This window comes from Odocoileus virginianus, chromosome 7 (assembly GCF_023699985.2).
Source record: "Odocoileus virginianus isolate 20LAN1187 ecotype Illinois chromosome 7, Ovbor_1.2, whole genome shotgun sequence".
In the NCBI taxonomy this organism is placed as follows: Eukaryota; Metazoa; Chordata; class Mammalia; order Artiodactyla; family Cervidae; genus Odocoileus; species Odocoileus virginianus.
The window spans coordinates 64,791,878-64,804,610 of NC_069680.1; the positions used below are offsets into that span (position 1 = coordinate 64,791,878).

General features: G+C 46.5%; 1 protein-coding gene across 1 annotated transcript in view; it reads left to right on the forward strand.

The window, feature by feature from the left end:
• Window positions 1-1,487: 1,487 nt before the first annotated feature.
• The window catches only part of LRMDA (leucine rich melanocyte differentiation associated), a 1,164,713-nt gene continuing 1,153,467 nt past the window's right edge, over window positions 1,488-12,733 (forward strand). The window contains exons 1-3 of the mRNA XM_070470890.1: window positions 1,488-1,667; window positions 5,314-5,426; window positions 7,485-7,633. Coding sequence (XP_070326991.1) covers window positions 7,529-7,633 — 105 coding nt within the window. The 5' untranslated portion in view covers window positions 1,488-1,667; window positions 5,314-5,426; window positions 7,485-7,528. The remainder of the gene's footprint in view (window positions 1,668-5,313; window positions 5,427-7,484; window positions 7,634-12,733) is intronic.

The window sequence follows — 12,733 nt, forward strand, 5'->3', positions numbered from 1 at the left end:
GCTTCCCCTGGGGAGCGGTGGTCTTGGGGGGCTGACGAGGGCGCAAACTGCGCGCGCGGGGGGAGAGCGGGCCGCCGGTCTCTCCGCGGGGCCTGTCGCCCGGCCGGCCGCGGCGGGTGAGTGATGAGGGCAGAGAAGGGCGCCCATAAATCGCGGGTGTCAGGGCGAAAAACTCTCTTTATTGTCTGCGTGATGGATGGGCCCGGGGACGAGACACCAAATACTTCGTATCGCCTTTAAATGGGAACACATTTTCCGCGGCCATAATTCATGTTTTTTAAATAGAAAGTTTGAAATGTTGCCTATATTTCACCGGCCCTGACATATTTATGAATCGCTCCCTGCATGCAAATATCATTATTTAAAGCGCCAGGGAGAGCTCAGGGGAGGGGAGGAGGCGCGGCCCCCGGGGCGTGGGGGTGGTGAACCGGGGAGAAGCGAATGGATTGGGGGGGGGGGGACACACCATCGCCCTAAAGTGCGGACAATGAGGCGCAGAGGAAAGCCGCATCCGCAAGCCCAGCGCCCTGGGGGGCTCGCCCACCGCCGCTGGATCCCTCACAGCAGCTCCGGGAAGTTTGCACGGCTTGGGATCCCTCCCCATGCCGAGAGCCCAGGGGGCATTTTGAGTCCGTCTCCGAGACTCTGATTCTAGCCACCTCTTCCAAGAAGGAAGTTTTGTTTTTTTTTTTAATACTTTAACAAACGCAAATAATAACAACCAAAGTGTTTCATGTTCGTTGCCATTGCATCGGTTTTTATTGATTTTCATTCAGCAAACCTAAGACTGCGCGCCCGGGCGGGGCGACTGTCAGACCGCAGTCACCTCGGGGAGCGGGTGGGGGAATAACCGTCCGCTGCCGCGGCCTCGACCCGCCCCCACCCAACCAGCTCGTCACTTCTGAGACACAACAGAGCCTGCGCAAGACGCGGGGACACGAATGATCCGGTCCCCAAGCTCTGGGGGCTTCAGTCCCGCCCCCTCTGTCACCCGGGTGCTGTGCTGGGCTCCTGGGTTCTGCGTCCGCCCTCCCCGAGTCCCACAATCAATACAATCGCTCTGATTAAAAAAAAAAAAAAAAAAAGCCGGGCACGTGCTGTCAGCCTTTCCCCTACCCGTCCAGCCTGGGAGGGACCCACACCTGCGCCCTCTCTAGCCGAGTCTTTACCTGTGCGGTTCCCCGCGGCGCCTGCTGCCGCGCCGGTAACGCAGGAATGGAAGGGAGGGCGGGGGAATGAAAGGGACATAACGTACCACCCGGGACAGCCAGATACGCAGACCCGGGGGCCTCCTCTCCGGACTGGTGGTGGGGCCCCGGCCCTACACGCCCTAGGAGCCGAACTGCGCTGGGCAGAGCGGGCCGGGGGAAGGGCGAGGGGAATCAGCCTCCGGTGGGAGGGGCGGGCCTAGCGGCACTTCCGCCGGGGGCGGGGCCGCGGACTGCAGTGCCGGTCCCACCCCTCCGCTCCGCCGGCCCGCCCCCGGCTCGCCGGGCTCCGCCCCCGCCGACTGGGCCGCGGGATGTCGCGGCGAGATCCAGCGCCTTGGCGCACAACCCAAGACTCACAGGAGGACAGTGGACAGGTCCTTTCCCCCTGCCTAACGTTGTATCTGAGGATTTTTAAATCAAAGGACTACAAGCACATACCCCGGCCCAAACTCTCAGGTAAAACTTTGTCGAACTTTGGTCTTTTGGTAGTCCCGAGACCTGACTGGCTCAGGGGTTCTCGAACATTCTGTGGTATCTGAGACCAGTCATACCTCAGACAGCAGGGAAAACATTTTCGTGCCCATAAGGTCCCACCTGTCTTTCAGGAAGGTTAAAAACAAAAGCTAACTCTGTTAGAACGGTTGTTTTCTGTCGGACACTAACATTAACTCAGGTAAGTACCGTGAATGGCCTGTTTTATAAAGAAATTGAGGCATGGTGAGAAGAAATTGGCCTTGCCTCGGGGCGTCTCATCCGTATCCTCATTCCTCCTTTCCATCAGACCCGCAGCAACTCAACTCATCACTCTTGAGGAATCTTGCTGGGCTTTTACTTACTTTGTGGGGGAGTGTCTGCTGTCTTGTTAACTGCATCTACCTGCATCTGAGGCCTTGCTGAGCAGGAGGGGCCCACACAGAGGAGGAGAAAGGAATAAATAAAGTGGGCTCTGCTCAACTCTTGGACAGCTCCCAGTCTGATGGGGAAACTGGACCTTTGAGCTCCCCTCCTTGTTTCTCTTCTAGCTCTTCAGCAGCCAGAGTGATCTTTAAAAATTGTTTTAAAAGGCAGACTAGGTTTCTCCTGTCTCCTTCTGCCCCGCATTCTGAGTTTTTGCCACCCGTGGCTGCATTTTGGTTACTCAGAGGTGCCATATAGCGTCTCACCTCAGGACCTTGCTAAGGCTTTCTCTTCTATCTAGAGTGAACTTCTGCCCTCCTCTTCACCTGGCTCACTGCACTTACCACATGGGATTTTCTGTTGAGAGTCTCTCTTCTTCACTGGATGGTAACTTGACAGGGCAGGGACTGGAGCTGTCCTTTCAAGAAATGAATGAAGAAAAGGGCACTGATTAGTACCATCCGCTGTGCTGAATGAACAATATCTTTGGGGATTCACTTCACTTTTGGGGGTTACCAGTAAGCATTCTTTGTTGTCTCATATCTTGGGTGTTTTTTTCAGTTTAATAAGGGAGATAGCACAAACTTACGGAAAAGTAATGACTATTCTGAGCCTTTATATTGTAAATATAAAACAAATCAATGATCAAGGAGGTTGGGGAAGAAAATATACCAATATCTATGGTTTTCCAGTTATTTATTTTGGTTTTCAAAGTGCATGATGTGTTGGTTGACACAGTTTAATGGAGACATTCCTCCCCCATCACTGCTTCTTCCACCCTCCATGCTCTTATGTCCTAAGGCTCTAGCCTGGGCTCCTTCTTTTTCTCATTTCACATATTACTGCTATGTGTTATTAGCCCTGTATTATTAGTCCATTATTATCTTCTGGCTGAGCTGCTACAGCACGAACCTTCTAATTATTCTGTGTATCCTTGGCCTCACTTGCCCCTGATGTATTATACATCCTGCTACCAGCTTAATTTTCTTGCTCTCATCATTCCTTGGCCCCCAAATATTCAGTGACTCTCCTCTGTCCACGTGTAACACTTCACACTTTGTAATTTAGTTCTAAACTTCTTTTAAACCGCTTTGATTAAGTTGCATTTCAAAGTTATAAATGATATCTATGTTCATGTCAACCAGCAAAGCTCTCAAGATACATAAAGAAAAACATGATCTCACCCATTTCCTCTCCATTTCCCACCCTGTCTCCTGAGATATACAGTGTTAACAGCCTGGGGTGTAACTTCTGTCCCTGCACCATGCTCAGCATTCTCATATAAATTACACTCAAATGTATGGGGCTCTTATGTTATTGCTTGTTTATACAAAATGGTTATACTAGAGTTGTCTGCAATTTGTTCATTCTTTCTCAGTAAAAAATGAGTCTATAGATAGAGAGCTAATTTATTCCTTTTTTTAGCTGCATAGTACAATGACTTCTGATGGAGTTACCTGATAAACCCATCCTAGCTTCCCGTGTAGTTCAGCTGGTAAAGTTGAACATATCATCCAGTTGAAATCGTATTTAATATTTCTAATCTACCAACACCATAGTTCAGCCTAGCCTACCTTAAACGTGCTCAGTAGACTTCCGTAAGTCTACAGTTGGGCAAAATCACCTAATACAGGTATATTTTATAATAGAGTGTTGAATATCTCATGTAATTTATTGAATACTGTACTGAAAGTGAAAAGAAATAAAGGTTGTACGGGTACAGAATGGTTGTAATGTATCAGTTTTTTCCCATTGTGATCGTGTGGCTGACTGGGAGTGGCAGCTCACTGCTGCTATTCAGCATCAGGAAACTATCATACTGCATATCAGTAGCCTGGGAAAAAATCAAAATTGAGAATTCGAAGTATAGTTTATACTGTTTGCCTGTCACTTTCATACCACTGTAAAGTTGAAAAAATCGTAAGTTAAACTGTTGAAGTCAAGGACCTCCTGTATTCCATACAGTGGATATACCTCACTTAATCAGCCACTTCCCTGTTGATGGTCATATAGGTAGTTAACTGAATTTCTTCTCTAATATATTTTTTGTGTCTATATCCTTGAAATCAGTTGTTTTACTTCTATAGGATAGATTATCAAAAGCAAAACTGTCTACACCCCAGTCAAATCTAATGTTCTCTCTACATGCTCTGTGTTTTTCTGCTCCTCTGTCCCTTATTCCTGGAAGGCCCTTGTTCCCTATGCTTATGTGTCCAACTTCTGATCCTAAAATGCCCAAATCTGATACCACAATTTAGTTAGGTTATCCAATATCCACCTCCTTCCTTCTTCCTCAGCTTAACATTGTAGCAGTGTGCCTGGGTTAGGCAGTGGTGCAAAACTGGTGGGAGCCAATCATGACAATCTTGTTTTCATTTTGTCTGATTATTCTTGCAGCCAGAAATGGTTATGTGACCCAGTCTGGGCAAATGAAGCACATGTAGCAAAGTAGGAGGGGGAGCTTTGGAAAACATTGTTTTCTTGATCAAAGGAAATGATGTAGTTGTTTTGACCCTTCCTGTTCCTTTCTTTCTCCTTTCTTCCTTTTGTGGGCTTAGATACAACATCCAGAACCATAGCAGCCATCTTGTGACCATGAGGAAAAATCCAAGAGACTAGCAGAGAGAGACTTAATCCTGATGTCTCTGAGACACAACAATTTCTAGGAATCACCTGCCTCCAAAACTTTTGTTATATTAGAAAAATAAAATCCCTATTTGTTTAAGTCAATGAAATTTTTTTTAATATTTGCATCCAAGCATATCATTTACCTGTCTCACCTGTCTAACCTTATTTCCATTTGGTGTTACCACCATTGGGAGCTTTCCAAGTGGCACTGGTGGCAAAGAACCTGTCTGCCAATGCAGGAGACTTCAGAGATGTGGGTTCAGTCCCTGGGTTGGGAAGATCCTCTGGAGGAGGGCACAACAACCCACTCCAGTATTCTTGCCTGGAGAATCCCACGAGCAGAGGTGCCTGGCGGGCTACAGTTCATGGGAATGCAAAGAGTCAGACACGACTGAAGAAACTTAGCACAGCATGGTGCTACCACCGTTGGAATGTCACACAGTGGTCCAAAACAGTTTTAGAAGCCTGTTAGACACTTGCTTTCAAAGGGTCTTGAGGTATGGGTTTCCAAAGTCACTTGGGAGTGAAGTTTGGTTATACTCCTCACCCTTAGTGTTATCTCCTTCTTTATGCCTAGCATCTGAATCCTGCTTCCTGCTTGTTGGAATAAAGGACCTGTTTCCAACTACAGATGCTGAAGGGGTCACATCCTCCTTCTCCCTGTCCCTGACAGTTGAGGCTCCTCAAGAGGTGAGCAGAGGTTTAGGGTGGATTATAAACCCTTCTCAGCAGCAGTATTGAACCCAATACAATGGCATTAATTGTCTAGGGAGACAGTGAAGCAACCGGCCAGTTGCTGCTGCATCCACTGTGATAATGGCAGCTGCTCAGGCAGTGTCTAATCAGACTGTTGAAGTAGTATGACCAGTGACATCCTCCATTCCCGAGCCCCTCTCTGTACCGTTTCCTAAGTCTGGGGCTCTAGACCTTTTACTGATTTTCTGAGCTTCCTGATATCCTTTTGATAGGTTTCTTTTCTTGCTTAAATTAGCCAGAGCCAGTTTATATCACTCACAATCAATAATATATGTTGGTTTGCCCTAGCCTGGCTCTTGGATGGCTTCTAAACAGATCTGATGGTGACTACTTTTCTCCCTCCCCGTCTTTTTTAAATTGAAGTATAGTTGGATTATGGTGGTGTGTTAATTTCTGCTGTACAGCTAAATCACTTAGTTATTCACATATATACATTCCTTTTTTTAAATATTCTTTTTCCATTATGGTTTATCCCAGGAGATTGGATATAGTTTCCTGTGCTATACAGTAGGATCTTGTTTATCCATTCTAAATGTAACAGTTTGTATCTACTAATCCCAGACTCCCAGCCCATCCCTCTCCCTCCCCTCCTCCCCCTTGGCAACCACAAGTCTATTCTCTATTTTTGTGATTCTGTTTCATAGATAAATTCATTTTTGTCATATTTTAGATTCCATATCTAAGTGGTACCATATAATGTTTGTCTTTCTCTGCCTGACTTTACTTAGTATGACAATCTCTAGTTGTATCTATGTTGCTGCAGATGATGTAATTTCATTCTTTTTTATGGCTGAGTAATATTCCAGTGTGTGTGTGTGTGTGTGTGTGTGTGTGTGTGTGTGTATTTATGACATCTTCTTTATTCATCTATCCTGTGATGGATATTTTGATTTTTTCAATGCTTTGGCTATTGTGACTAGTGCTGCTGTGAGCATATAAATGCATGTTTTTTGTTTGTTTTGTTTTTTGCAAAAAAAAACCTCCACTCTTTATTTCAACCTTTATCCAAAAATGTAACAAATGTTAAAAATGTGTAGTCTTGAGCTTTAGGTGCTGACCTCCAACCTCATAGGCAAGTGAGGAGAGAGAGGATAGAAGTTCAGAGTTCCTCCCATTCCTGGAGAAAAGGGAAGCCCAGGTGGGGTACATGATTAGAAGACCAAGGACCTATGGAGAATGGGGCCCCCTCTCTTCTGGCACCAGACCAAGGCCCCACGCACCCCACCCTACCCCACCACTACCCATCCTCTTCAATGGAGAAGTCACACAGTTCCTGAAACTTGTACAGGAACGCGGTATGTGGTGCACGTGGCCAGCAGCTAGCTCACCAGAGAGGGTTAGAGCCTGGCCCCCTGCTTGTCAGCAGGCAGGATGGGGCATAACTCAGCTTCCTCCTCCTCACTCCCCTCCTCTTTGCACTCTTCCTCAGAAAGATCATTGCTTGTAGTAACAATGTGGTGCCGCCCAGTGATTTGCGTGGGGCCAGAACCTGACATCAGGCAGAAGGTTATGGGTGGTTGGAGCTGGAAGTCATCCAAACTGAACATAGGTTGGCAGGACAACTTGAGGTTGGCCACAGGGACTTCGATCTCCTCGTGGTCATGGTTCCGTGCTACGACTTCTACCACATTATTCTCTCAGTGAGGCAGAGTATGGTCAAAGCTAGCAGGAGCTCTGTATCATCCTCTTCTTCTGCCTTGAAGCTGAAAGAGTAGGTGTGGCCTGAGAGCTCACAGCCAAAGAAAAAACAATCCATAGTGACTGGACCAGGACTCACAGACCGCCCTTCGACCCTCCCCTCCCCCACCCCCCACCCCAGACTCCACTCTCCTGCCTCAAAAACACCAGGGCAGCAGCAGCACCAATGGCCATGCTGCAAGGGCTGTCTTTTTAAATTATTGTTTAGTCCAGATATATGTGCAGAGTGGGATTTCTGGGGTATATGTAGTTCTATTTTTAGTTTTTTGAGGAATCTCCACACTTTTTTCATAGTGGCTGCACCAGCTTAGATCCCCGTGATGGTGATTACTTCTTAGATGTGCCCATGGGCTCCTCGGGTGATACTGGTGACGACCCCAACACTAAGCAGTCTGACTGAATGTCTACAACCTCACCAGGCAACAATTTCAACAGAAAAACTGGTAAGTTCAGTAATGAGAGTCAGGCCAGAATTGAGTAAGAAAACATAATGTTCAGATGATTTTATAAGATGCCTACTTGGTCTTCTACACTGTCCTATGTAGCCTCACAATGTTTCATTATTTACCTCTTACCAAAGCCCAGTGAGAATAAAATGATTATCCCCTTCTGGCTTGAGAATGTACAGAATTTCTCCCCTTCACTACTAGTTTTCTCTCCCCACAAGCCTCAGTGGCACTCAGTGAGTCTGATTAAAGTTTCTAAGGCATCAGAGATACTGTCAAATCAACCACCTTAGGTGACAATCAACTCTCATTCTTCTCAGCAGAGTTCAGTAGCTTAAGTGCCTAGCACTTGAGTGCTCAAAAGATGTTTGTGGAATGCAATCAATGGCCCAATGGCATGGGAACACCTCTGGGCTACGTTTCCTTGGGCAAGTGGTGGCCTGAAACATTTGAGGTCTTGTGTTTGAGTACAGGGCAGACTCACGGAAGTTGTTCAGTCACTCAGTTGTCTCCGACTTTTTTTGACTCTATGGACTGCAGCACGCCAGGCTTCCCTGTCCTTCACCAGCTCCTGGAGCTTGCTCAAACTCATGTCTGTTGAGTCGGTAATGCCATCCAACTGCCTCATCCTCTGTCGTCCCCTTCTCCTCCTGCCTTCAATCTTTCCCAGCATCAGTCTTTTCTAATGAGTTGGCTCTTTACATCAGGTGGCCAAAGTATTGGAGCTTCAACTTCAGCATCAGTCCTTCCAATAAATATTCAGGCCTGATCTCCTTTAGGATTGACTGGTTTGATCTCCTTGCAGTCCAAGGTACTCTCAAGGGTCTTCTCCCAACACCACAGTTCAAAAGCATCAATTCTTTAGTGGTCAGCCTTCTTTATGGTCCTATGCTCGCATCCATACGTGACTACTGGAGAAACCATGGCTTGTTAGGAGGTTTTCCCTCCATGCTTTCCCCAGTCCCTGACTTTGGCCAGGGTGCTTCATGTCTCAGGGGTCAGTGTTTCTTCTTTTCCTGTTTCTATTTCTAGCTTTACTTTTTCCATTTCTTCTCCCTTACCTTTTCCACAGCATTATTTAAAAGCACAAATGATGTCACCCTACTTTTGTTCTCTGCAGAGTCTGCCGTATACACCAACGATATTCAGTAAATATTGGTTACATTAACATATCTTCAAAGGTTTTTCTTTTGCTGTCCCCACCTTTGCTGCTGAGCCTTCTTTCTACCACGGGACTCTTCTGTCACATTCGCCAAGTTTTGCTTGTAGAGTCAAAGGCCTTGCCATATCTTCAGTTTCCCTGCCCTGCTTCTTCAGAAGAAAAGGGAGCCTTTTTGCCATTTGCTGGTGGGGGCCTGGCCTTTTCAGCAAGGATGGTGGGATGTGGAGGTGAGAACTGGAAGCAATGGCCTGAGGAGCTGGCTGATGTGGGGAGACTTGTCCCCCATCAGGCTTGAGAGGTGGGGAAATTGGGGAGTCTGGTGAGGATTAGCTTTGCTGGATTATCAGCAGCATCTTCAGCCTCCTCCCCTTTCTAACTAGCCATCAAGTTGTGCAGATTGATTTTCCCTTTGACATGGGAGCTTCACAAGCATTTCTGGAATAAATGAATGATCTATCCCTTGCAGAACTGAAGTATGAAATAAGTCAGCAAACATGCCAAAAGGAGGCTGGAGGCTATGGAAACCAATGTAGATTGGCTCAGAATATCATGAAAATGAAAAAGTTGAGGGACAAGGGCTTTCTAGGGAGAATGGTGGTCCCCCTACCCCTAGGTGCTTCTTCTTCAGTCCGCCTCACCATCTAATAGCCTCCTGAAGTGTCTCCTCTCAGGCCTACTTCCCCAAAACTGCTTTAATTGGACCTTCTGTTGCCTCAAGCCCTCCTGGGTGACCGTGTTCTGCCAAAAATAAAAAAAAGAAGAAGTTTTGTATGCATTAGGTCCTCCCCTTCCACCTTCTTACTGCCCACGCAGACTGGCATCCAGCCAGAGTGGGATCTTCTCCCTCACACCAGGACACCCTCCTTGGTCTCATCTTTGCTTCTGAGGCTCCCTTTTGTAGTATGCAGCTTCCCCTTCCCCTACCTCCATCAGAGTAGATCATAGTGCTTCCGTGTGGTGGGTGCCCCGGGTCCAGCTGCTTGATTCCACACTGCCACACTTCCTAGATTGTGTGACTTGGGGCAGGGTTCTTAACCTCTCTGAGGTTTCAGTTTCCTCCTGTGCAAAATGGATGTAATAATGGTACCTACCTCATAAGTCACTGGGTGAATGAAATACAACAATGCTTGTGTGTACCTGGCACATAGAAAGTGCTCAAAGTGGTTATTACTATTATCCCCCGGGTTCTTTCTTACCTTTGAATTCCTGGAGTACTGTCTGGGCCACTTATCTGGCACTTAATTATCTACTAATTGATGATATCTTTTATTAGCTATTCTTATCATTTAACTTTTGTGTGTGTGTGTTCAACTTCCCAATTAGATTTTAAGCTCCTCTAGGGCTGAACCAGATGACTTTTCTGGAAGCACAGAATCTTAACCACTGGACCACCAGGGAAGTTCCACAAATGAATACTTACTAAAACAAGGGATAAAATATCCAGTGCTTGCATAGCCCTTTCGTAACCATGATTTCCCTTACATCATCACAATAATCTTATAAAGCATGCAGTGTTATTTTCATCTTCTAGATGAAAATAGGTTTGTATAGAGGAAGGTTTGTAGAGAGGAAGTCACTTGAGTTCCAAAGGTCAGGGCTTTTTCCTGCTTCACAGTGGCCTCCTTCAGGTTTCAGAAATTCTGGCAATGGCTTCCTCTTATGCTCTGATGCCCAAAGATGTCTCTCTGGTAGCCTAGGTCAGTATCTCTGACAGCTTTCTTTCCACGGGCCCATGGAGAGAGCCATTTGATGTATTTCATGAAATGGAAAAAGCTGATTTATGAAAGAGCAGGGGCATACACACACCCATGGATAATTTATGTCACCTAGGGACTTTCCTGGCTGTCCAGTTAAGGACAGTTAAAGGTCTACCCTTCCACTGCAGGAGTTGAGGGTTCAATCCCTGGTCTGGGAACTAAGATCCCACATGCTCTGTGGCCAAAAATAAGTAAGTAAATAAAAATTTAAAAATGCATGTCATCTAGAAAGCAGGCTGTAAGGTGTTTATGTGACCAACATCTGGTCACCTAAGGGGGTGGAATTATGAGTGATTTTAGCTTTGTTCTTACCTGCTTACTGTAGTTTCTATCGCATACACTTATCACTGTTATGCTATGCTGTGCTGAGTCGCTCAGTCATGTCCAACTCTTTGTGATCCCATGAACTGTAGCCCGCCAGGCTCCTCTGTGCATGGGGATTCTCCTGGCAAGAATACAGGAGTGTGTTGCCATGCCCTCCTTCAGGGTGTCTTCCCAATGCAGGGATTGGACCCAGGTCTCCCACACTGCAGGCAGATTCTTTACCATCTGAGCCACCAGGGAAGCTGAAGAATACTAGCGTGGGTGGCCTCTCCCTTCTCCAGGGGATCTTCCTGACCCAGGAATCGAACCCGGATCTCCTGCATTGCAGGCGTATTCTTTACCAATTGATCTGTGGGGGAAGCCCTTATCACCTTTATAAACAGAGGTAAAACAATACGAGTTCTGTTTGTTTAACGGAGAGGAGGCAGCGCTGTCAGAACTCGCTTTGCTCCCTTGCCCTTTCCAGTTTCCTTTTACTAAAACCTGCTCCCCATCAGAGGCAACCTCTTTCCTCTCCTTCCTTCCTCCAGGCACTCAGCCAGGTGGGCAGAGGCCCATCCCTCATACTTAATTAGTCACAGGTTTGAAATGCAGGGGAGGGTTGGAGAGAGAGGAGTGATTGGTGTGGGGTGGGAATTTGGGGATTCTTTTATCCCCTGCATCTCAAAGGCTGACAGGCTCTTGAGGAGTGGAAATGACTGGTAATTAGTGAACCTTCTACGCACGCACTAAAGACGCACTTCACAGTCTGCATGACCTCTGCAGCCGGGTGAGGCTTTGTTATGTAGATGCTCTTAATTGGGTGAGTCACTTACTGCAAACAGCTTTAGGAGAGAGCACCCTGGGCTGTTTCTGGAAGGCTTCCTACCAGAGGTTCTGACTCTGGAACTGGGGGCGCTGGCAGCAGTGGCCTCTTAGAGGCTCCACTCAGACCGGTAGAAGTGGTCCCCACGTCTGGGAGTCAGCACGGTGAGCCCTTAGGGGGCATGTTAAATGTTGGCCTTCATCTTCTTCCTGCCCCTGTCCTTCTCTCCTTCCCAGTTTATAGACCACCTCCTCGGGGCAAGGCTGAGAGTATTTTGACATATAAACTGGGTTCCCTACAGTTAAGGAACTGACCACCTAGTTGGGAAGATTGTGGCAGAAATAAATGTATATAACAACATCAAGTTGCAAGCATCAATGCCAAGCACACAGGAGAGCCTTTTAATGATGTTTCAGACCCCAAAGCAGTCATTGAAGGTTGGAACATTGGAGAACACTTGTCAACAAGGTGAGCAGCCCTTGGAAGTGGTTTGGGGAGAAGAATTTCCCAGGACAAGGAGACTTTATGAACAAAGGTATCACCAGGTCACTGTCACCCCATAGTCAGAGCCCCCAGCACTCTGAGCTTGGCTCGGATGTCAGGTGCATGGAGTGCAATGGGCGTGGTTCACCAGGTCCTCAAGTGTGCTGCACTTACATTATTGTCACATGCTGCTGTTGATTCTAGGATGTCCTGTCTGCTGCTTTTCAAAGAGGAGGGCACAATGTATGTAGACTTTATTATTTTAAAAATTGAAGTATGATTGATATACAGTATTGTGTTATTACTGCTATACAGTAAAGTGATTCAGTTATACATATATATAGTACATTCTTTTTTAATATGTTCTTATCCAGTATGATTTATCATACGATACTGAATATAGTTCTCTGTCTTATACAGTAGGACCTTATTATTTATCCATTCTATATGCAAAAGCTTTCATCTGCTAACCTTAATCTTTTATACCATCCCCCCAACCCCCACCACCTTGGCAATCACTGGTCTGTTCTCGATGTCTGCGAGTCTGTTTCTGCTTCATAGATAGG